Source organism: Miniopterus natalensis, chromosome 3, assembly GCF_054644295.1.
Source record: "Miniopterus natalensis isolate mMinNat1 chromosome 3, mMinNat1.hap1, whole genome shotgun sequence".
NCBI classification, from domain to species: Eukaryota; Metazoa; Chordata; class Mammalia; order Chiroptera; family Miniopteridae; genus Miniopterus; species Miniopterus natalensis.
Window position 1 is genome coordinate 82,185,435 of NC_142083.1, and position 25,978 is coordinate 82,211,412.

A 25,978-nucleotide genomic window follows, 5' to 3' on the forward strand; every position below is an offset into this window, starting at 1 on the left:
AGTCTTCCCCCATTAATAATAACAGCTGTCACATAGACAGTACTTACTGAGTGCTGAGCATGTCACATACATTAACCCATTTAACCCTCTAAGCAAACACAAGTGGTGCTATGTTATTCCCATTTTACAGATGAGGGAAGTGAGGCACCGAGACATTAACTGATTTTTCTCAAGTCCAAGTTTACACAGCTAATACACAGAAGAGCTGGGATTGAACCCAGGCAATCTGGCCTGAGCCTGCGCCCTTCACCATTGTGAGGAGGGCAAGGACTGACTGTGCTTTCCCTTACTGTTGAATATCCTGTGCCTAGAACAGTGCTTGGCACATAGTAGGTGCTCAATCAATATTTGTTGAGAGAAGTAATGAAGTCAGAAGGAGCCCCCATCCCCTGAACTCATCTGTGGAAGTAGATAATGGTCTTCAGCTGCCCTTCCCCAGGGGCCTGAGCTCTTTCCTTCCCAAAGCACCCCCAGGCTGCCTTCAGAAGGGGCTTGGACGGTGAAAGAAGGAAAGGGGAAAAGGGAGAGGCCTGTACCTCAACCTTATGCTCCATCTTTCCATCTTCAACCCCAAATCTGTCTCAGCCAACTGGAATCATGGCTAGAGCTGGGCAGAGGAGGACCAGGCTGAGTGAGAAAGGTCACAAGGCCTCTTCTGAGTATGTCACCCCCACCCTGGCCCTGGCATCATCGCTGGCCCAAGCACCAGTGCTGTGCAGAATCCCATGTGATGGAGCTGCATCTTCTTAAACCAGATGAGGTCCTCGACTCAGGGCATATGGCACCATCCAAGCTAGCCAAGACACAGGGCTTTTGGGGAACTCTTAAGAACCCCAGTTCTGTCAGCTCATGAAAGGCTAAACAGATTGTGGTATATCTACATAATGGAATAGTATTCAGCCATAAAAAGGAATGAAGTACTGATACATGCTACACCATGAATACACCATGAAAACAGTGTGCCGAGTGAAAGAAGCTTGTCACAAAATATCACAAACTGCATGATTCCATTCATATGAAATATCCAAAATAGGCAAGCCCACAGAGACAGAGCAGTGGTTGACAGGGGCTGGTGGGAGAGGTGAAAGGTGACTGTTTCATAGGTTCAGGGTTTCCTAGTGGGGTGATGAAAGTGATGTGGAACCAGACAGAGGTGACAGTAGCACACCACCATGCATGTACGAAAGGCCACTAGACTGAACAATTTAAAATGGTTAATTTGATGTTGAGTGAATTTTGCCTCATTTAAAAAAAAATCCTGGTTCTATTGCTCACTGGCTACGTCCTTGTGGTCAGGTTTCTTAATATCTTTGTGCCTTAGTTTCATCTGAAAAATGGGGATACCAAAAGTATCCTTCATGGAGTTCCTTTGGGGACTATGTAAAGTACTTAGAAAAATGCCAGGAGGTACTAAGTGCTGCTACGGTTTGATATTAACGAAGGGATTCCGTGACCCACTCAAGAATCCCTGGGCCAACTAAAGGAATGCAAAGTAAAGGTGAGACTGATGTCTGAGCATCCATACCAGGTAATTTAATTTCAGACCCTGGGGTGGCTAGGATCTGTGATAAACATTATCAAGGATTTGACTCTCTTGCAAAGTTTACTAGAAACTCTGTTTCAACACTACAATTTCAGATCCTGGGGTGACTAGGATCTGTGATAAACATTATCAAGGATTTGACTTTCTTGCAAAGTTTACTAGATGCTCTGTTTCAACATTACCCTCCTTAAGCTTTCTTATACAGCAGAAGTTTTTGTTTTGGGAAATGAAATTTAAGACAAAAATTTGTGTTAAAGGCCCCTGTGGAGGGTCTGACACATAGTAGATACAAAGCAAATGTTTGCTGGATGTGTGTGAGCCTCGCTTGATCAGTCCCACGTAAACACTGGTCCCTGGAGCATTGCAGAAGAGCCGACCACCTGCTTCCTGTCTTTATGAGCTGGCGTTTCCTACTGAGGCGCCACAGAGGGGCTCTGTGTTCACAGCCGGGGTCCTGGTGGCATCCCAGGGCAGCGGTTTAGGTCAACAGCCAAGTGTAACCTAAATGTCCACATGGGAGGCCCTGCTGGGTTAGACCCGGTTGCTATGGATCCCCAAGAGGCAGAATGAGTAGGCCCTGTGTTAGCTGAAAAACTTCAATATTATTTCCCCTGCCACATGCACACACATGCATGTGCCCATGCCCATGCACACCACAGACAGCACGCGAGCCCTGGAGAGGCCACAGACACACAGAGCCCTCCTCCCTTTGCACTGGATTTGCCCCCAGATGCAGGGCCTGGGGAAGGATGGACAGTGTGGGGTCTGTTACCACCGGCCCCAACGAAGCAACAGTGCAGGCTGCTTTGGGTTTCCTCCCTTCCAGTGGCCCATCTAACTAATGCATGCCCGTGCGATTTCCTGCCTGAGTAGAATATAGTTAATAAAACCAGCACATCCTCTGATGATTCAAGACCTCACGAGGTCTCCATGTTTGATAACATCCCTTTTCATCCATGCACTGGACACATGACCAGCTCCAACCAGGACCTGTGTGGGCCAGTCAGTCAGGCCTACGCCAGGGTGAGAGGGCCTGAAGTCCTGACACATTCAGCTTGCACGTTCCAAAGGCAGGGATAGTCGGCACGTTCACAAGCGAGTTGGCTCTGTCCAGTTTTTCTCTGAAACATTAGCCTTTACAGTCTAATTTTACTTTTTCCACTTTGTAAAGAAATGTGAGTGCAAGAACTATTTCACCAGTCTTTTCACGAGTAACGGGAACCAGGAGAATTCAGTTGCTGATGAAGCCTAGCCCAAGCTGCCCACACTGTTCCACCGCTGCACTAATAACAGCCTGTTATTGGTGCCTGTTTTTCAGGTAGACAAACAGATGCAGAAAGCTAAAGCAGCCTGTGCCGAGTCAGTGGTGGCACAGAATCTGCAGCCAGGATGTGTCCAGGGCCTACAGAAGGCTGGTGGTCAGTGCAGAACAACAAGTTTTTACCACTTGAAAGAGGAAGAGTCTGGTCCCCCAGGCAGAGCTGGGCAGCAGATATGGGGAGGTCATATCAAATCACAAACAGCTCAAAGTAGCCACACTGGGTGGGCCCTGCCCTTGGCTATCCCTCAAGCTTTCAGAGCCTCCCAGAAGCTTCTTCTTGGGCACCCCCGCTGTTTTGAGAAGGCTCCTAAGTTTGCTTACCCTTCCTGGGATGGAAGAAATTGTGGTTTGGGAAGCCACAGATGGAGCGGCAGATGGGAAGTGAAAGCCTATCAGAGCTGCCCAGGATAAAACCATTCATCTGCAAAATTCATATGTTTTTGTGTGGGGCGACTTCGTGAAAACAACAGCAAGAGGAACCAGCAGTGCTTGATGCATGAAGTGCCTCTGGCCATCAGGCTGGCAATGCACAGCGGGCAGAAGATTGGGGCAGGGGCACGGAAATGAGAGCCGAGAAAGGCCGACAGGAGCATAAAGCTAAAAAAGCTAGAAATACGATGACTCTCTTCTCTGAGCCCCCAAATAGGTGGGCACACTGTCTGAGGAAGGATTTCTGGAGGCTCAGCCTTACACACAATGGAATTAACAATTGACATTTCTTGAGCACTTTCTAAGTGCTCAACACTCTGCTAGGCTGCATTGCTACAGACATCAAATTTACTGATGGCGGCTCTGGTTCTGCGAGTGAAGTGGCAGAACTCAGACGCAAACCTTGGCCACCTGCTGAGAGCTGGAGCACCCATCCTCTTGGATGCTGAAATGCTAGAAATTCGGATATCCTGGCAGGGCCGAATTGGTTAACTGGCTTGGGTTATGGTTTCAACTTGCAAATCAACACAAGGCCTCTAGGGGGCAGCCTCAGGACCTGAGGAGAGTCTCCTGGGGACGGCCACAGGCCTGGGCACACCTACCTGACCTCAAGAGGGTCTCTGGCAGAGTTCCAAGACCTGACCTAGGCTGAAATGACCTCAGGGGCCTCCACTGGAGGCCTGGAGAAAAGAGTGTGGGAATCTTGATCCTAGCTAGTCAGGCTCCGGACAATAGATGACGTTTTCTCATGAGACTTCCCTGCTGACAGGTGGTACAATCACTACTCTACCGAGGCAGGACTCTGAGGAGGGCTGTGTCTCTAGGTGGCCTAGGGCCATCCCAGCACTCTGAGCCAGCTGACTTCCCCAGGGGTCAAGGCCAACATCACATCAAGCAGAAAGAATACCAACCTTAGAACCAGACAGAACTGGTTCTAATCCCCACCGTACCAAGTATTCTTTATATGACCTTGGGCCTCAGTCTGCCTTTCAATTAAACAGGTTTGCTTTGGGGGCTGAAGGAAGCACCTCCCACATCAGCTGCTGCACTTGGCATGTTAGAGTATTTCTGAACTCCGTCCTTCCCTGGGAGATGGAGAATGTTCTACCTCACCCCTGCCCTGTCCCTCTCTAACTCACCTCTCCTCATTTTTTTATTGCACTCTATCCATGTTTAAACCTCTAAAATGCGACTAGTTCATCTCTGACCCAAGTCTTGCCCGAGCTGTTCTTTCAGGAATTGGAATTATCAGCTGGAGGTGATTTTGCCCCTGGGGAAAACAACAACTAGAGATATTTGTGGTCGTCACGGTGACTGGGGTGGGGTGCTACCGGCATCTAGGGGTGGAGGCCAGGGATGCTGCCAAACACTCAACAGTGCAGGGGACAGCCCTTACGGCACGGAATGATCCAGACCACTGTGTCAACAGAGTCCAGCTTGGGAAATCCTAGTCTAGAATGATCTTTCTCATTTGCTTGCCAATTCATTTTTTTAAAAAAATCCTTACTCAAGGATATATTTGTTGATTTTAGAGAAAGAGGAAAGGAGAGAAAGAGAGAGAGAGAAACATCACTGTGAGAGAGGAACATCAATCTGTTGCTTCCCACACACCCTGGCCAGGGATTGTACACCTGCACCCCGGGCAAGTGCCCTGACCGGGAATTGAATCTGCAACCCTTTGGTGTATGAGACGATGCTCCAACCGACCGAGCCACCCGGTCGGGGATGCCAGTCCCTTCTGATCCTCAGATCTCAACTCAAAACTGCGCATTCAGAGGCCTTTCTGATGTCCTGATTATGCCCCACTTGCACTCAAACTACCTGCCTTTCTTTATGGCCCTTTCACACCTTGCATGATGCCTCTTCCACAAGATTATTTAAGTCCATCTTCCCAACTAGGGTACCACCAGGTAGGGGCTGGGTGGCTTTTGCTCACTAAATGCCCCAATAGTGCCTAGCACAGTAGCTGCTTAATAAATCTTTGTGGAATGAATGACTGAATAAGTAAATAAGTAAAAATCTGCCAGTGATGTTTCAAAATCACCCTTTTAAAAAATCCTACAAACAAAAGAAAACAAGTATCTTTCTAACCCCCATCACTTTTCTCAGGTTCCTAAGGGTGCCAGGTGTATTTTGCCTAAACTGAACAAAGATTGTACCTTCCCCAGAGCACTTCTGGAGTCCAGGGTCACCAAGCCCGGGAATGAAGGAGAGGACCACAAACCATGTGAAGGAGACAGAAGCTGTTTCTAGCTTTAAATAGAGGCCTTCCCTCCATGCTTGTATCTCATTTAGATCCCGACTCAAAACCCAAACTCCTGGGAATATGTGGCTTCAATATTTGATGGCATTAGGAATGACTATTAATATTTGAGATGTGATAATCACATTGATGCTGTGTTCAAAGAGAGATGTATACTGAAATATTTACAAATACAATTTGATGATGTCTTGGAAATGCTTCACCGAGGCTGGAAGGAGAGGGCATGCGCACAGGTATTACCAGGCTGTCACAAACTGATTATAGTTGAAACAGGGTTGATGAACTCTTGTGCATGTTTGAAAATTGCGCTGATAAAAGTGCGTGTATTTTTAAAGATTCCTTCTTTTCGTTTTTCTGGGAATGTGGTTCCCAGGGCCCTCATGCCATCAGAGGAAGGAAGGCCTCTCCTTCACACACGTCGTCCCCACTCCCTGTCCACTCACGTCTGCTTCTCAATAAATCAGGATGGAAGACACAATCGAGCAAAGAGCTGGTGTCGTGACAGGAAATACAGTTCATTTTCTTGCCTTTCTTCATTGACAAGGCCTCTGGAGGGTTTTTCTTTGCTTATGGTCTGTTTTGCAGAGCAGATCAATGTTTGCTCACAGGGACCTTCCTTGTGGCGTCTCCACCACCTCGGGTGGCAGGCCGCTCTATCTGCCCCACGCAACGGTGGCCAAGCAGGCTGCAGCCGAGTGGGCAGACCTTCCAGGGAAGCTCAAAATCTGTAGTTTCATGTGAAATCTCCCAATTTAAAAATGTAGGCAATCAATTCATTTGTGAAAATTTGATAGGACCCAAAACAAACAGGCAAACAAATCTACAAACCAAAACACTCATGGTCCTCTAATAGCCCAAAGACACCGACCAGTCCGGGATCGGGCCTGAACTGTCACACCCGACCTCCCTTACTCCACTCTGCCCCTTCGGGTTTAACTCCCAAGTCACACCCTGTCCTCCTCTGCTCAAAACAGGCCAGTGGTTCCCATCTTGCTGAGTGATACCCAAATTCTAGAATCTCTACTATCTCGCCCCACTTTTCTCTCTGATCTTCTGTCTCATACTATACCCCATGCCTCACTTAATCTGTTCCAGCCACACTGAGCCTTGCTGTTCCTGCAATACACCTCAGGGCCTCGCACCTGCTGTTCCCCCTTCCTGGGCCACTTTCCCTGCCTGCGTGACTCATTGATCCTTCCTCTTCCACTCCTCTCAGTGAGGACAGTCCTAGTTGTGCTGGCTAAAATTACTACTCTCCCCTTAGTCTTCTCTCTGCTTTGTTTTCCCCACACACCATTTGACTTATTTTGTTATTTGTCTCCCCGACTTAGACGGAAGATCTGTGAGGGAAGGGTGATGGTCCCTTTAGTGTTTCCTTAAACAGAGCAAGAAAAACTGTGTACTCCATAAATATCTGTTGAATGAGTGAGTGAATGAATGAATGAATGCACAAATGATGCTCAGCTCCAGCATGGGTCCTATGCTGAGGGATCTATGAAGACGGTGAGTAAGCTCGCGGAGGCCCCTTGCTGACGCACAAAGCTGCTTTGCACAGGAGGCAAACGGCCTGTGCCTCTGGTTTCCCGATAAGACCAGGGGGGGAGAGAGGGAGCGGGACCTTGGTGCAGACTGGCTGGGCCGCAGCCACCTTACCTGATGGGGTAGTCGGCTGCGCTGAGGTTGATGAAGAAGTCCCAGGGCCAGTCGGTCATCTCCAGGAGGTCCCGCATGCTCTGCAGGTATGTGGACAGGAGGCTGGCTCCCCCCCAGATGGTGGCCATCCTCCAGGGGGTGACACGCACATTGTGGTACTGCCTGGAGAACTGGAGCACTTGGCGATGCAGGTAATTGGAGCGCTTTTTCCCAGGAGAGAAAGGGGTGACATTCAGCAACTCAGAAAACACCCAGACATGCCCTTGTCCTTCTTTTCCCCTTCCCTTCTAGTTGGCAGGGTTTCTGAACTTGGCCAGGTAACTAGTTCAGGCTGGGGCATCTTTCTGCATTACTATTGGAAGCTTTTTTATTTTTTAAATTTTACTTTAGCTGTTTAAAATGCAGATTCCCTGCCGCCCCCCCCCCCCGACCTAACGGTTCACTAGGAGCCTGGGGCTCTGCATTTTTATACAAGACTGATGCAGGTGATCTGAGGATAGCAACTGTGGAGTACGGCTGTACCGAAACCTGAGGAGTATTTTGAGGGGTGGAGTGTCTCCATTACCTTCTCACAGGCCTGCTAGATAGAAGCAGACCTTTCGGATCAAGCACCCCTTTGCCTCTCGAGTGAGGACATAATCATGTCATGTCAGCAGGCTAACAGAAACCCCTGGGACAAGACAGCTCGGGGGTCAGCAAGCCTGCTGCAGGTTTTCGTAAATAAAGTTTTATTGGGACATGGCCACACACATTCATTCATGTATTGTTTATGGCTGCTTTCACGCTGCAATGGCAGAGCTAAGTAGCTGCGACAGAGAAGGTATGACCTTCAAGCCTAGAAGATTTACTATCTGGCCCCGTAAAGAAAAAAGTGCGCTCACTCCTGAGATAGCTATCTTCACAAAGTGGCAGGCACTGCATTGGGCAGGGGGACAGTAAGGAAAAGAGGGAAGAAAACCAGTGTTTATGGATCATGTGCGCGCACACACCCTCTCCCTAGGAGAAGTAGCTGTGCAGCCTCCTAGCCTTCCCTGAAGGGGAGATTAGCTTGGAGAGAGGCTGACGGACCTACACAGAAAGGCCAGCGGGGGCCACGGGGCCTCACCTTGTCCACGTGGATGTAGTAGAAGTGGTCCTTGTGGTAGATGGCCTTGAACATGCGCTGCAGCTGCCGAGAGGCGCGGCCGTGCACCACCAGGACGAAGGCGATCCGGACCGGGTTGGCCAGCATGTACTCCACCGAATCTTCGTCCCACTGGATGTTCCTGTTGGCTTTGCCTGGGGAAAACCCGAAAGATCACAGAGGGGGTGAGGATCAGCAGCTCCTGTTCAGGGCAAGTTCTCTGGTGCTTTGTCTTGGGGACTGTTGGAGGAGCATGACAGTCATATGGGCCCTGAAACCTGATTCAACTTAAGCAAGCACGTCCTGGACCCTTCCGCTGTCCTGGTGCCACAGCAGGGGTACCTTGAGGTGCTTACGTCGTGGTTTCCATCCCCGCGGAGCTTTGAAAAGCCGATGGAGACCTAGGTACACATGTTAAACTATCGAACAAGAGGAGATGAGAGGTACAGGAGATGTATCTCTGAACCACAGAGAAGGAGCAGTTAATTCTGAGCGGGAAAGTGTAAGATAGCTGTGTGCTTTTGCCTGTCCAGGTTTGTTCTCGTTTTCTCCTAGCAGCATTCATTTTTTAAAAAAATTGTGGTAAGAACAGATAACATGAGCTCTATCCTTTGAATAGAATTTCAAGAGAGTACCGTTTAGTATTGTTGATTATAAGCCCAAAGTTGAAAAGTGATCTTTAGAACTTATTTCTCTTGCCTAACAAAAAATTTATCATCTCAGTCTAAACGGATGGGGAGGACCTCCCTCCATTATCAAGTTCAGGGGTGTTCACGGAGCTTTGGCCTGGCCAGTTAGGACATTGTAGCTCCCTGGCCACAGTGCGTGTGATTCAGAGGTGAACATGCAACCCAATAAGCTAATTAGCCAAGAGCACAGAATTCTAGACTTTTGTTGAGACAACTAGATAAGAGATGTTCTTTTTCTGATATACACCAAACTGGGGGATTCTAAGAGCCCTTTTGTCCCCACATGGAGAGAGGCTGCTTGAGAGGGAAGCCAACATGAGGAAGCATTGCCAAGTGATAGAGACAGTCTAGACCCTAATGACCCTGCTTGAGTTCCTAGACCACCCTGGCTGGAGATCGGCCACTGTCAGTTATATTCTAGCTTCCTTTGAAAGCCCAGATCCTATACCAGATCCACCTGGATAAATGGTTCCAGATGTCTTTTATCCAGGAAGAAGCTCAAAGAGGCTGCTTTCCCCCTCCTTTCCCTTGCAAATGCACCAGGGGCAAGGTTTCAAGGAGAAACACAGTCGTTGGTTTAGTTCATTACAACTCCAACTGGAGATCTTCTGGTTTTCTTCAGCCTGATTTTCTTTGAGTCTAACTTGATTTCTTTTGGGCTCTAGGTTTATGGGCCCAGAATACATCAGGGTATTAGCTAGAAATTCAACTGGGAAAACTGAGAATCGGGAGTGTTTAGCCTGGAGGTCAAGAGACTGGGAGCCTATCAGCTGTCATTGGAAAGCTGGATGGTTGCCAAATGAACAAGGCACCTTCTACCTTGTTTCAGGGGACAGCATGAGATTAACATTGCTAATATTCAAATTGCATGACCCAGCCTCCACAGCTTACGTGATCTGCCTGCTGCAGACCTCTGTGCCCTGATGGCCCTACTACTTACCTCACCCCCTGGCCTTCTTCTTTCTTTACCTTGAGCGAGCTCATTTCTGCCTCAGGACCTTTTCACTGGCCATTCTTGCCACCTGGAACACCCTTTCCCTAGATCTTTGCATGGCTGCATCTTCCTGTCATCAGCTCGCAGCTCAATAAAAGGCCACATTCCTCCCACCAGCCATATCACTCCCTTTCACCTCACCCTATTTCAATTTTCTGCACAGCATTTAACACAGTCTGACACTGTTTATTCATTTACTTGTTTTTTGCTTAAATATCCCACTAGAACATAAACTCCAAGGGATGAGGGACTTTTTAGTCTTGCTTGTCATTAAATATACAACACTATAACAATAGCTGGCATATGTGGTTCTCAGTGGAAAAAAGTTACAGGAGGGTACATCTATAATAAGAGCAACAGAGTATACTGAGCACTGATCAGCCCTTGCCATTCATTATTTCATGTAATCCTCAGAACAACCCTGCAAGATAATGCTCTTATTCCCATTTTGCAAACGAGGAAACCACAGCTTAGAGGCCAAGGGATTTATTTGTTCAAGGTCACACTGCTTTAATTAGTTCAGCTGATATTCAAACCCAGGTCTATTTCTAAAGCCTATGCCCTTACCCACTAATATACACTACATTGCCATACCCAGAATTTGAACAAGTTTACAACAATTCTGCTGGTTAATGAAATGCCTTCAAGTGAGTTACTGCAGGTAAATAGGCATGCATTTGAGGACTCTCAGAGGCATTGCAGGGAGGGTTCCTGTATCATGTAGGATGCTGACTTTAGTTGTCAATAAGGACACATCTTTCCATCCATCCATCCATGCATTCATCCAGTCATCTACCTGCCCATACAAATCCAACCACCCATCCATCCAAATCCAACCAGTCATCCAGCAAACCATTCAACTACCCATCAAGCAAAGCATTCAACAGCTATTATCCAAAAAAACCAACCATCTATTCATCCATCCCTCCAACCACCCATCACCTTTAAAACCAACCATCCATCCAGCCAGCCATCCACTCACCCGTCATCCTCAAAGCAAATCATCCGTGACTCCACTCTTCAACCATCTAACTTTCAACTCATTGATCCATGTAATATTAACTTTAGCTTATACCACATGCCAAGTTCTGTGCTAGGTACTAGAAAAATAAAATTTTGGGGGGAAAAATCCTTGCCTTTGAGGAGCTCTCAGCAAACTGGGGCAACAGGAGACAATGCTCAATTGTTTTATGATAGAAGTGTGCTCAGGTTGCTCTTGGAGGGTGGGAAAGAAGTGAACAGTCTGTCTGCAGGGACAGAGGAGACCTCAGAGAGTTTAACCCAAAGCTTCTGAGCCCATTTCTTCAAGTTCTCCTGATGAGTCCTGAGATGTTTGGCTCCTTGGCTGTTCAATCAGTAGCTGTGATCCTGGGGACAATTATCCTCTTGACTCTGGTTGCAGACAGGCTGGGCAGCAGCCAGAGGGTTGTCCTAACCACCCTGTAGTCTCTCCAAGCCAATCACAATACACGGGGCTTTCTTGGTGATCATACAAGGGTGGAGGGAGAGGTATACCTGGAGGGATCATGTCCCTTTAAACACTCATACAACAATCCATCTGTCCATCCATCCATCCATCCATCCATCCACCCCCCCAGCCCCCCAGCCCTCCATCCAACCAACCACAAATTATCCGTAAAACCTCCCACTTGCCAGACTTGGACAAAGCCTGGGGGACAAAGACATGCAGGACTTGAGCGTGTTTTCACAAACATATTATGAGTGGATTAAGGAAAGTAAGAATCCAAAGTAAAAAGATAATGTATGAGAAAAGCTTATGTTCTCTTGTCACGCCCGCAGCTCAAAGGCAGTGTACTGGCCTTCACCACGCTGGATGTGACCTCTCCTTGCCTCCCTTGGAGACTCTTTATCAAAGGGAGGGACGCTTAAAAGCAATGCTTACTTGAGCCACTTTTTTCCACCTGAATTTCACTGGTTTTTCAAAGGTCTAACCGTGGTCCACACCACTATATTTCATAGAAAGTCTGCTCTTTAGGGGTTCCTGCTGCACTCAGATAATACTGCTCATCCTTGCCCCAAGGTCTCTTGGCAACAACGATCTGGAGTCTTTAGCAACTGAGGCTCATAGGACCTTTGGGATCAGCCTGTGCTCTCTCTAGCCTCGATGTCTCTTGCCATGCCTGTTGAATGAGTGAATGAATGAGTGACCGGATGAATGCATTTAGGAGACAAGTGGCTGCTCTGGTCTAGAGGAGCTGACCTCTCCAGAGCACCTGCTGTCCTCAGCTCTGTGCCAGACTCTGCGTCAGTCACTACTTGGCTCTGGGAGGAGGCACTGTCATCCTCTGAGGCTCAGAGAGGTCGGAGCATTTTCCCCGATCACACAGGGAGTGAGGACAGAGGTGGGAGTGACAGCTGGGGGTGGCTGAGCCCATCACTGGCCTTATGACTCCAGTCCACCCTCTGCTGAAGTGAAGGGCAGGGAGACGGGAGGACTGGAGTGGAGAATCTGTGCTGATCTTTAAAGGAACTTGCACATTGATGCTGAGAAAAGCCTTTTATAGTGTCTCTTTAGGGTTTCAGAATGCGGGGGAGATTCACAGATGGACATACACAGACAAGGACGCTGCCCTTCTGGAGAAGGGGAGGGAGTACTGAGAAATCAAACACTCCCACTCCAGCACTCCTCCACTTTAACACATAGTCACCCGTGGACCAGACGGCTGGTCTGGGGGCAGCAAAGAGAAGAGGGAATAAAAACCCTGAGTTCTTCTGGAAGACAGCTATTCTGGGGGTTGGGGTAGGTGGGAAGGACCAAAAATATCCAAACAGAGACATACACAGAAGGACAGATGAAGATGGGGGTGAGAGGCAGAGAGACAGAGATGAAGGGAGAGACAGAGACGCAGACAGAAAAGGAGAGAGACAAACAGATGGAGAGACAGACAAAAAGAAAGATCAATAGACAGAGAAAAAGATAGATGACGGATGGATGGACAGACGGATGGATGGACAGATAGACAGACATATAATAGAAAAATGAGCAGAGGCACAGAAAGGCCACAGAGATAGATAGGTAGGTAGGTAGGTAGACAGATAGACAGGCATATAATAGAAAGTGAGCAGGGACACAAAAAAGCCACACACATCTTGAGAGCAAAACAGAGACTTGCAGACAGAAAGCCCCCCTCTCCCTTCCTCCCACATATGGAGAGAAACATATAGAGAGACTTAAACAGAAACACAGAGAAAGAGACACACATGGGTATAAACAGAGACAAACACATAATCAGACACACACAGAGATAGGAAGAGGCAGAGAGCTGGAAGGGAGCCCCACTGGCAAGGCTGGATCCATTCAACCTCAAAACACTGCAGCTACCCTTAAAGCAAAGGCACACCAGAGCTCCAGAACCTCAGAACTAAAACGATGCCTCCAGGCCTAAGACTGTGCCTCACCTGCCTCCTCTGCCCCTGTCCTTTCCACACCTGACCCTCCTCTCTCACCTGGCCAACTCCTGCCCTCTCAAGAGCCCAGGGATGCAGGGAGAAGCCTGGGCTCAGAGAGGACAAGCAACTCTCCCAGGGCCCCACCAAAAGTGGTGGGACATTCTCAGACTGGCTCCAGAACTCCAACTGCAACCACTCCCCATACTAGCACATAGTAGGACATCAACGCGGTTTATTGAATAAAACGGGGAAGTGAATGAGTGAGTTTTCTGCCCCACCTTGCAGCAGGGTGTGGGCGAGGTGCCATTTCAGGGGCTGAGGCTCACACATGGTTCCCCTCACCGGCTTCCTATTTTTGCCCCACATGCCTGGCTCCTGTAATGACCTTTCCGGCAAGCTGCTCTGACACGGGGGAGCTGGGGATGACAATAAGCCACATCGCAGGCGTGGCCTCCTCCACACCCTGGCCCCCATTTCCGGGACTGCGGCCCCGAAAAGCACGCGGCCTCCTCCACCGGGAGTGGGACGGTCAGTGGGCTGTGGCAGGATTCCAGCGGGGCAGGAACTGGGGAAACGGGCTCTCGTCCTGCTGGAGGGAGCGGGAGCTGGCACAGCTTTGTCAGAGGCGATGTGGCAACAAGGACCGCAGTTTTAAATATGCATTCCCCTTGACCCAGTAGCTCCACTCCTAAGAATCTATGCTAAGGGAGGGAGGCAGGCAAATATGTAAGTTTCTACGTATAAGATATTCTGTTGTTCATTCATTCATTCAGTGTCTCCCACGTCACCAGCAGACTTAACAGGGTCCTTTCTTGAAAGCTGCTTTAGTCTAGTGGAGTAGAAAGCCAATAAAAATGTAAGCAAACAGGGAATACTACTGCAGTTAGTGATAAAGGCCATGGAGAAAAATGAATAAATTAGCATGTTAAGGGATGGCTTTGTTTGGCCATGGTGGCCAGTGAAGGCTGATGTGAAGTGGAGACACCTGAGCAAGCTCTGAATGAAATGAGGGAATGAGCTGCGTCATTATTAGGGATGGAGGATGATTCTGGGTACCTGGCATAGCAAATGCAAAGGTCCTGGGGCCTCGACTTTAACAGTCTTTATAATGGTCCCAAATAGGAATCAACCCAAAGGTCTTATTAATACTTACTGATATGGAACTTGTCTATAACATAGCAAGCAAAAGAGAAATCCTAAAACATTTTAACTGGTAACAATTTAAAATACATACACCCAAATATTAGCAGAAGTTCATATAGCGGCACGACAGTTTTCATTTCTTCTTCATACTTTTCTGCATTAGCTGCATTTTGTAAATGTATTACTCTGATAATGAAACATAACCATAGAGGTGACGTTACTGAGAATTCTAATACCGGTTGTTAATTGTGTGTTAAGTAATTTCTGCGCATGATTTTTCTTTCTTCTGTCCAAACTTTTACAAGAAAAGAATTATTACCATCCTATTATATTTGGAGGATCTGAAGCTCAGAGAAATCCTAGTGGGGAGGTGGCTGAACTGGGAATGGAGCGAGCCTGTGACGCTGGAGCCCTATCGATGCCACTAGGCTGGATCAAACTGTCCCCATTTCAAAAAAAGAAAACTCTGTTCCTAGGAGAAGCGTGTCAGTTGACTTTCAGCTGCAGGACAAAAAGCAATGACGTGCGGTCAGAGCTATGTGGGCTGTAACAGACTGAAACCCAAACGCTGCCCAGTCCGAAAAAAACCTGCAAATTTAAAAATGTAATCAGATTCCTGTGGCACAGAACAGAAAACAAGTGGAAGAATCAGAGTGATTAGAGGCAGGAGGAGAAGCTGACTTCAGACAAATGTTAACAAGCCATGTTTTGAGGGAGAATATCAAGTTTATTTCTGCAATGCAGGTGCGAAGGCCAAGGACAGGGAATCACAGAGAGGTGCGCCAGTAACTAGTTGTGCCACGTTAGGCCTGTTACCCAAACTCTGTATTTCTCAGTATAGTCACGGGTCCAATACAACTATGTGATCCTTGAGCTCTGAAGACAGGTGAAGGTGAGGGTGCTTTCCAAGGGTCAACATGCTGTACAAATATGAAGTTGACAACGACCGTGCCTGCCACCCTTTGTAGGAACATGATCCAGGAGGAGAAAGCAGGGATTAAGATCATGGCCTCTGGCCAGGCAGATATGTGTGACCTTGAGCCGGTTATGTAAGCTCTCCAAGCCTCAGTTTTCTTATCTGTAAAATGGGTATTATATAATCACAGAATCTGCCTTACATGGACATTCATGCCCAGTACTGAGCACAACACCTGACATGTAGTAAATGCTCAATAAACAGGAGCTAGCATCATCAGGGTTAGTGTCATCATTTCTATTTGGCTGTTCATGCTCATGATCAGATCAAGTTTGGTTTAACCAATGGGTCCAGCTATGAGGTTCTACCCCAAGGCCCCACAGGCTCCCAGGGCTGTGTATGGGCTGGAGCCTGCTGCTTCCAAATAAACACCCACACTGGGAATTTTCCTCAGACAACAATTAATAGCAAATGGGAAGCGAAGGAGCTGCTTGACTGGAATAGCTATTCCACCAACAAAGCCCTCTATTCTATTTATACTCTGAAAGGGCCTCTTCCGACTCCGGTGAGGGAGCTTTCTGACTTGGCTCTAGATTAGACGGCTGGGTGCGTCTTGGGAAGGGAAAGAAGTGGAAAGAATGTCGTGTGCAAATGGGGCTTGAGTCAGGAGCCCGAGCTGGTGTCACCAGCTCACTGTCCTTGGGGAAGGCACGGTTAAGGAGCCTCCATACCGATCCCATAGTGGCTGCACCATATTTATTTCCATCAGGATGAACACTGAGGACATGATGCTGAGTGAAATAAACCAGGCACCAGACAAATACTGCATGATTCCACTCATCTGAGATATCTTAAATGCCTGAATTCATAGAATCGGAGAGTGGGATGGTGGTTGCTAGAGGAAGTGAGGAATTATGATCACGGGGCATACAGTGTCGGGCAAGCAGATGCCTAAGACGGCGAGGTCCTGCTGGTCAGCGTCAGCTGGAGCCAACAGCACTGCACTCAGGACTGTGTTAGAGGGCAGATCTCATGCTAAGTGTTCTAACCAAAATACAATGACATTTACAGGGGATAAAGAGGGTCGAACAATTCATCCCTGACCCCGCTGGGTTGGTGGTGATTCACTAGTGTGGAGGGGACAGTTTCACACCAGCGGCAGGCACGGTGCAGGGGTGTGGGAGTCACGTCATCCAGAGGAGAAGCCTTGGCAGGTCCCAGGTTCTCAGTCAGGCATGGGTGGAGGTGCCTTTGTCCCACTGGGAAATTTCGATGTTAGAGTTTTGGTGATTAGAACTTGGGAGATGCCCAGTGCCCAGGAAGAAGCCACTACTCTGCATGGGTTTGGAAGAGGTGGCATAGTGTGGCGGGGACAGCACAGAAGGCCGCAAGTCTGGGTTCAAACCCTGCCTCTGCCGTGAGCCAGCCATGGGACCATGGGCGAGTCATTTCCTTCCTTGGTCCTGCACACTCATACGATGGTGTCTAAGGCAAACCGAGCGCTCATTAGGCCCTAAGCACTATGGCTGCAGGGTTTCATTATTTCATTTTCCCGAGGTCTAAGGTGGCAGGTGCCATGTTGATAAACCCCATCTTACCGTGCAGGACTATGGGGCTGAGAGGGACTTAGTAACTGGTGAAAAGGTGCTCCCTCCTGCCCGGCCAGGCGTGGCTCAGCGGTTGAGCATCGACCTAGGATCCAGGCGATCGGGGTTCGATTCCCGGTCAGGGCACATGCCCGGGTTGTGGGCTCGATCAATGACTCTCTCATCATTGATGTTTCTGTCTCTCTCTCTCCCTCTCCTTTCCTCTCTGAAATCAATAAAGATATATTTAAAAAAAAAAAAAAAGTTGCTCCCTCCATGGAGTGCCCCAACAGAGAGAAACACTCGGGTCTGCTGGACTCCGAGGCCCATGTTTTGTCTACAAGATAGAGTTGAAACTTCCAGTCTGCGAGTCTAACGTGATTGTGCAGTTAGCACCACTGCTCAGGAAACTGTCCTCCCTGGAGGGAGGGTTGCTTTTCTTCCCTCCCTCCTTCCCTTTCTTCCTTTCTTTTTTTTCAGCTTTACTGAGGTATGACTGACATAAAATTGGAAGATATTCAACACGATCATCTGACAGTCATTTAAGTTGTAAAAGGAATTCCCCATCCATCTAGTTAATTAGCAAATCCATCCCCTCATTTATTTGCCTTATTTTGATTCTGTGAGAACATCTATGTTCTACTCTCTTATTTCAATGACACAATACCATATTATCAACTATAGTCACCGGGTTTTACATTAGATCCTCAGACCTTATGCGTCTTGTAACTGAAAGTTTATACCCTTTACCGACCTCTCCATACTCCCCCACCCCCAGACCCTGGCAACCACTTTCCTACCCTGTTTCTATGAGTTTGACTTTTTTTTTTTTTTAGATCCCACGTATAAGTGATAACAATACAGTATTTGTCTTTCCCTGACTTATCTCACGTAGCATAATGCCCTCGAGGCCCATTCATGTTGTCACAAGTGGCAGGATGTCCTTCTTTCTCAAGGCTGTTTTTCTTGACGTCCGTCAGTTTCTCAGGAGCCCAGGCCAAGGTTTTATCTCTCCTAGGCTGCTGTTCTGGGCCCTAGCCTGGCACAGAGCTGAGCTCAGAGGAGAGGCCTCGGTGAATGAGTGATTTCTGACCGATGGATTAAATCCGACAGCTTAGTCCATGTTTGGGCCTGGAGGCCAAGTGGAAGATTCGGGCCTGACCTGTTTAATTTGATGGCCTCCACTCATCCAACAAACCAGATGGGGGCTGGGTCCCACTTTCCCTTGAGGCTTTGGGGGCAGCTTGAGGACCCCGCTCAGGAGCACCAATCCTCCCTGGGAGAAGCCAAAAAAGTGCCTGGCTATCCTCCAGCATCAGGGCTGCTGCCAACTCAGGGCCTTCACGTCACCTCATATCACCTCCAATCCAACTTAATGGGAAGTGAGAAGATGATCATGCAAGGATCGTGGAGCTGGGAGAGGAGGAGGTGAGAGAGCGTAATTCCAAGGAAAGAGCTGGCCAGGCCAGCGCCCTTTGGGTCTCAGGAGAAATGACCCTTTCTATTTCTGGTGAAGCCATCCCTGACCCCCTTCCCCATTCCTTCTTGTGGTCCTGTCCCCCACATCCCCCATGGGCCTTCCAAACATCCTGCACTTCTTTTTGTAAAAAACTGTGGTGAAATACACATAACAAAATTTACCATCTTATCTATTTTTAAGTGTACAGTTCAAACAATGTTAATTAAATTCACTGTTCTTCAGCCATCCCCACCATCCATTTCCAGAATGTTTTCATCTTGCGAAACTGAAACTCTACCCGTTAAACAACTTCTTATTCTCCCTTCTCCCAACCATTGGCAACTACCATTGTACTTTTTATCTCTATGAATTTGGCCACTCTAGTAGACCTCAAATAAGTGGAATCATATAATATCTGTTCTTTTGTGACTGGTTTCTTTCACTTAGCACGTTTTCATGGTTCATGTTGTGGCAGGTGGCAGGAGTTCCTTTCTTTTTAAGGCTGAATAATACTCTGCTTATATATGTATGTAACACATTTTCTTTATTCATTCATCTGTTGCTCGGTAGTTGGGCTGCTTCCACTTTGAGCTGCTGCTGTGAATACTGCTGCTATGAACATGCGTACAAGTATTATCACTTTGAGACTCTGCTTTTAATTCGTTGGGGTGTATACCCAGAAGTGGAACTGCTGGATCATATGGTAACTCTAATTTTTATTTAATTATTTATCTCAGAAACCCATCCTACACTTAACTCAGCCATTCCATGTTGGGGCTCGGCTCGGGTCTGCATCCTGAACCCACCATTTGCTCACAGGTCACTTGGCTAATCTGTACCTCAGTTTCCTCATCTGCCAACGAGAGTGTTCACCTCTGAGGGGTGCTGTAAGGACTCACAGCTATAACTTAGTTAAAATAAGGTCATACTGGTCAACAGTGGAGGAGTTTGTTGTTGAGCCGCTGTGGGGTGATTCTGGAGCCCTCACCCCCTGCACCAAAACTTAACTGTTCACACGGCTGAGCAGGGGTGGGCCGGGACCTGGCCCTGAGGATTCCAGAGCAGGTGTTCACAAACATGGTATCAGAGCTCCCCAATGGAAGGTTTCCGTGGCCCACAGACAGCAAAAGGCACCGAGTCAGAGTGGGACAGTGATTTTCTTTTCATTTCTCAGCCAGTCCTTCTGATCAGCCCACCCAGGAAGTCTCCGGCCAATGCAAACTTGTCCTCAATAGCGCTCGCTCAGTGGAATTCCTTTTCCAACAGAGATCTGCCCACAAAACCGGCACGGTTGGCAGGCATCGAGAGAACCCGCCGGCTCTGAATACCACTGCTTTGATTTCACTGATTCATTCGCATAGTTGCTGTCTCTTTATGGCAAGTGACAGCACGATTTCCACTCATGGCAGTGATGCAAAATTCCTTCAAAAATGAAACTGACTTAAGTGAAAATGCCAGTGAGTAGATGACAATGAAAACATGAGAATAATAGGGCAGGTGGAATGCGGATATTGCAAAATCGTGAAGATGAGGGAAGTGCAAGGGAAGCCTGGAGAATATTCATTAGACACCACAGTTTGATTCCCAAATGGGATGTGCTGAGTCTGCAGAACAAAGGAGGGCAGTGAAGGCCAGGTTCAGCGTGATGCCTAAGCAGCCCCACACGTCTCGGGAGGACTCATAGGTCCCTTCCTACAATATTCGCTTTCCTGATTTCAGGGGTCCTTGCTTCAGGAGCCCAGGAGGGTTTTGTTGGGAGTTTTCTGGGGTAGGCTTTGGGGGGCTATCTTCCTGCTAGAGATTGAGCAGGAGCCAGGGTTCTGCTGAGAAACACTGTCCTTTGGATTTTTCACTCCAGTTTTTTGATCACAATATCTATGAAGTTCTTTCATAGTCTCTTTACCTCTCATACCAACGCTCTGCGTAGAAGTTACCTCCATGTATGAACAGATGTCCCAGGTTCAGAGAGGGTGAGGAACTTACCCGACGTCATAGAACCAGGAGGAGCAGAAGAAATTAAGGTACAAATGTACCTGATTTAAATAGCATGCTCCATGGCTAGACTCTGCCTAGCAAGAATCTGGGCCTCCCCGTCTCCACTCAGGCTCCCCTGCCATGCTCACTTGTAACCAAAGCATCACATTCTCTAAGTAGCTTCTCAACCACTGTCTACTCTAGATTGGGGGTTTTCAATCTCTGCACAATTGCTGTTTGGGGCCAGATAATTCTTTGTTGTGGGAAGTGAGGGCTGTCTTGGACACTGTAGGAGGTTCAGGCACGTCCCTGGCCCCTACCCACAGTGCCCTCCCTGAAATATCTGCATTCATTGACAAACAACCCCTGGGAGGAGGGGCGGGATCACTCTCAGTTGAGAAGCACTGCTCTAGAATGGAAGTTCTCAAAATGTGGTCTCTGACCCGCAACATCAGTAAGACCCGGTAACTTGTCGGAAACGCAAATTTCAGTTCCCTGCCAGACCTTCTCCATCAGAAATTTGGGGGCTGGGGGGGGGGCAGCAATCTGTGGTTTAACAAGCCCTCCAGGTGATTCTGATGCAAGCTAATGTTTGAAAGTGCTGGCCTAGGCCAAAGGTTCTTAACCCTGGCTGCACATGAGAGTCAGCTGGGCATCCTTAAAATAACAAAACAAGCCCTGGCCGGCATGGCTCAGTGACTAGAGCCTCAGCCTGCACACCGAATGGTTGTAGGTTCAATTCTTGGTCTAAGGGCAGGTACCTGGGTTGCAGGTTTCACTCCCAGCCCAGTTGGGGGCGAGTCTGGCAGGCAACCAATCATCAGTGTATCTCTCTCACATCAACATGTTGTTTTTGTCTCTCTCTCCCTCGCTCTCCCCTCCCTTCCACTCTCTCTAAAAATCAATGGAAAAAATATCCTTGGACTAGGATTAACAACAACAAAAAACAAACCAAAAAACAAAACAAAACCATGCCTCAGCTCCACCCCAGGAAACTCTAATTTAATTACTTGGGTGGATGCCAGTATTGGCAATTTTTTAAAGTTCCCCAAGTGATCCAATGTGCAGTCAGGGTTGAGAACCACATTTTGGATGCCTTCTTTTCTTTTCAACCGCCGCTTAAAATAATGCATGTCTCAAGGTGGAGTTTTACCCAAATCCATCTCTGGGTGCCATGTTAAATCCTCACAGCCTCCTGCTCCACTGGAGACCGAAGGCTGGCTCACTGGCGATTTCCCTCCCACTCTGAGAAAATGTCTCCCTCCACCCCCGACCAAACACTCAGGAAATTTTCCTGCTCACTGATTTTTCTCCCCTCATTCAAGTCTGGAGTTATTAAGCCACAGCCCATGGCTGAAGCGTCTTATTGATTTTATTGTCGAAAGCCCTGGGATATTCTAATGATGTACTGCTCAATAAATGGAAACTGGTGGGATAGATATTGATGGCATACGGTACATTTCGCCGCAATTCACTGGGTCCCAGTCACTTTGCCTGTTACACATCATCTGTGAAAATGCTGTGCTTGGGCCTGCAAGCCCTTGTCCGCCCTGCTGCTGCTACCTTTCCCATGCATCAAGGGTGAAAGAGCTACTTCTGGGTGCCAGGCCCTGGGCTGAGTGTTTTTTTTAATCTTCATCAGAGGATTTTTTTCCCACTGACTTTTAGAGAATGGAAGGGAAGAAGGGAGAAGGAAGGAGGGAGAGAAAGAGAGAGAGAAAGAGAGAGAGAGAGAGAGAGAGAGAGAAACATCAATGTGAGAGAGACACATAGGTTGGTTGCCTCCACATGTGCCCTGACCAAGCAGGGGAACGAACCTGCAACCCAGGTATATGCCCTTGACCGGGAATCAAACCCTGGCCCCTTTGGTGCACAGGTCAATTCTCTAACCACTGAGCACACCGGCCAGCGCAGAGCTGAGGGTTTTTAAACAGACTTTATGTGATTTACTTCTTACAGCCGGCCTTTGAGGGAGCTCTTCTGATTATTCTCATTTTACAGGCAAGGAGGTTATGATACCGACCTGACCAGATAATACACGGGGGAATTGGGATTCAAATCTTCCTTTGTCATAAAATGAGGGTTTTTAGCTCCTGCTGTGGTATGCATGTTTGTCTCTCCTGCCACTCCCCACATTCATATGTTGAAAACCTATTCCCAAGCTAATGCAATGATATTAGGGTGCTTAGGTCCTAAGGATGGAGTCCTCATGAATGGAATTAGTGTCCTGATAAAAGAGGCCTCAGAGAGCTCCCTCCCCCTTCCATCAAGCAGGACACAGGGAGAAGGTACCAGCAGATCCAGTGTCCGGTGAAGGCCTGCTTCCTCGTTCCGATGAGGGTTAGCAAACACTGGATCTGCTGGACCCTTGATCTTGAACTTCCAGCCTCCAGAACTGTGAGAAATAAATTTCTGTTGTTTATAAGCCACCCAGTCTAAGGCATTTTGTTTTAACAGCCTGGACAAACTAAGACAACCCCTAAGCTAACCCATGCAAAGACGCAACAGCTCTTATTTGTATCTGAGCAACCTTTCCAATGTTTTCAGTATAGATTAATATTTCACACATTTTCTCCCCTTCTCAAGTAATGTTTCTGTTCTACAGGGAATATTGGAGTTTGGGGAGAGGCAATTCTTCATTGGGTAGAGCTGTCCCATGCATTCAGGACATTTAATATCTCTAGTTCCCCAAACAGCCTCTTCCCCTTTACATTTTCCAATGACCCCTCGGGGATCAATATGGTTGTTGCTTGAGAGGAACTCATCTCACCGGGAGGCAGGAGGTTTCCTGCCAAGATGGCCTACTTCATTTTTTTTGCAACATGGGCAGTCACTCTGGAAAGGCAGTATGACAAGTGGAAAGAAGACTGGCTTTGAAATAAGAGAGATCTGGGTTTCAACCACAGCTCCTCCGCCACACTCACTAACTCTGTGAGTTTGGACAAGCCATGTCACCTCTCTAAGATTCTAGTTCCTCATCAGTGAAGTGAGGGCAAATATTGGCCCCTAACTCATAGGGAAGAATCCATGGAATCAGGTGCTCAGAAAAGTACCTAGTCCAGAGCAGTGGCTCTGAACCTGGGGCAACTGTGTCCCTCTGCACCCATCTATGGTAGAGATGTGCTTTTTCTAAGTTCCCGATCCACACATCCATGAGCATAAAGAAATGCAATGTTCTATGCCACTAAGTTTGGAAGGTGGTCTGTAACTGGAATGGGCACATATGCCAGGAGGGGCATACATCAGGGAGTGGGTAGCGGATTAATGCACATGCCACAAGGAGCCCTGGCTTACGAGGCACAGACTCTCTGGAAGGGGAAGACAAGCAATAAACACATAAACCTTTCTAAGACCATTTCCATGATATGAAGAAAATTAAATGGTGGCCGTCATTACTAGCACCTTAAGTAATAGCATGTAAGTGACTGCATTTTACATCTCTTCTCCCCTTCCTAGCCTTATTTCCCACTGCAGAAACCTAGTTACCCTTTCCATGAAGCTGCGATGTAGTTTTATGTGATCAAACCCCTGCTTCTGTTCCTGACTATGCTGGGGCACCCTTTCCTTTTTCAAAGATACTAATTGCTACGAACTGGATGTGTCCTCCACCCAAATACCTATGTTGAATCCCTAACCTCATGAGACTGTATTGGAGATGGACCTTTAAGGAGGTGATTAAGGTTAAAAGAGGTCATAAGGGTAGAGCCCTAGTCTGATGGGATTAGCTCCCTTATAAGAAGAGACACCAGAGAGATTTCTTTCTCTGTCATTCGAGGACACAGTGAGAAGGCCATCTGCAAGCCAGGAAGAGAGTTCTTATCATAATCCAACCAGATGGCACCCTGATCTTAAGACTTCCAGCCTCCAAAATTGTGAAAACATAAATTCTTGTTGTTGAAGACACCCAATCTGTAGTATTTTATTATGACAGCTTGAGCTGACTAATACACTAAAAATTACTGAAGTTGGTCAAGAGATACATTCCTTGGGCTAAGATCTACAGGTTGAGTGAGGAGTTAACCAGGTAAAAAGAGAAGGAAAAGTGTCCCCAGGCAGAAGGAATAGCATATGCAAAGGCCCTGTGATGAAAGAGGGTGCAAAAAATGAGAGGAGGTAAAGGAGGGCCAGCGTGGCTGAAGCACAGAGACCAAGAGGAAGCATCGGGCGAGGTGGGGATAGAAATACAGCAACAGGAGCCCATGGAGGGTCCTGGGCACTGTTTAAAGGATTGCAATGGAAGAGAATGACAAGCCATCGCAACAGGATTATTATTGATGACTGAGGAGTTGATTACAGGTAGGATACATTTTGAAAGGGGCAGGTGCAATGGCATGAGAGGCATTGGCTTCATAGTGCAGAGTGGAGGTGGGATAGGAGGCAAGGAGCCCCCTTCCCCCCTCCAACCTGTGGCTTAGGTGTCAACACCTGCTCCACCCAAGCTCCCCCTTTTGACCCTGAGGTTGCCTTCTGCAAGTCCTCCTGGGAGCCTTCCTGTCACTTGACATTTTCATCTCTCCCTCTTTTCTCCTCACAGGCTCAATAAATACGGCCACTGAAAAATGCAGACTCATCTGTTTCCATTACAAATGGAGCTGCCTGAGGAGCAAACAACTCTTATTTACTTCTCAGGGTAAGGATTTTGACAACAGGTTTATTTTCTCCAACTCTCCAAGGACTAGAAGAATAACACTCTAAAGTTAACAGTACATTAATTAACGCCGAATTGGTTGGAATTTTCCTAATAAAAGTCTTCATCGTAATCACATTATGGGCCATTAACGCTGTCTCCTGACCATAAACCATAAATATGTTCTGCAGGTGCCTTCTTTTTAAAAACGGACATTTCTGCAAATTGTTACCCATTTGTCACGTTAATGCTGTCGCGTCACATAATGTAGACAGGAGTAATTACACAGGCTCGAGTTTGTGCCAGTTTACTCAGCACTGGTCACTGGGCCAAGCCCAGTCCATGCATCATCTCATTTAGTTTTTGCAGCAAATTTATGAGGTGAGTGCTGCCATCACTCCCATTTTACAGATGGGGAAACTGAGCCACAGAGGGAGGAGTGATTTTCCCAGTGCCAAGCTCCTAGGAAGTAAAGGAGCTGGCATGTGAATCCAGGCTACCCAATTCCAGAAACTGCCATCCTGCCTCCTGAGAAATAAGCACCAGGTGGATCTCTAAGCACAGCAGTCCTCTTGGCCAACCCACCGCTAACGGGTTGTCCAGTTTATGCCAACAGCATCGACGGCCATTGTCAATCCAGTACTGGGTTTGCTCCCAGAGGGCAGGGGTTCTGTTCTCTTTACTTCTCCCTCCCCAGGGCCTATCCAAATGCCCAGTGACAATGCCAGGAGCACTGGGACACACTGAATAAATTACTGTTGAAAGAAGAAACAGATATGGAAATACCCGTACAAGAGGGCCCATGGCCATGGGTAACAGGGAGCATCTCAAGTGCACTTGGAATTGT

The 25,978-nt window shown here is 47.7% G+C and overlaps 1 protein-coding gene across 1 annotated transcript in view; it reads right to left on the reverse strand.

Annotated features, from left to right (window-relative positions):
* Positions 1 to 25,978, reverse strand: part of XYLT1 (xylosyltransferase 1) — a 292,343-nt gene that overhangs the window by 66,047 nt on the left and 200,318 nt on the right. The window contains exons 4-5 of the mRNA XM_087815639.1: positions 8,315 to 8,487; positions 7,210 to 7,412 (exon numbers count right to left, since the gene is read on the reverse strand). Of these exons, the coding sequence (XP_087671765.1) occupies positions 7,210 to 7,412; positions 8,315 to 8,487 (376 nt within the window). The remainder of the gene's footprint in view (positions 1 to 7,209; positions 7,413 to 8,314; positions 8,488 to 25,978) is intronic.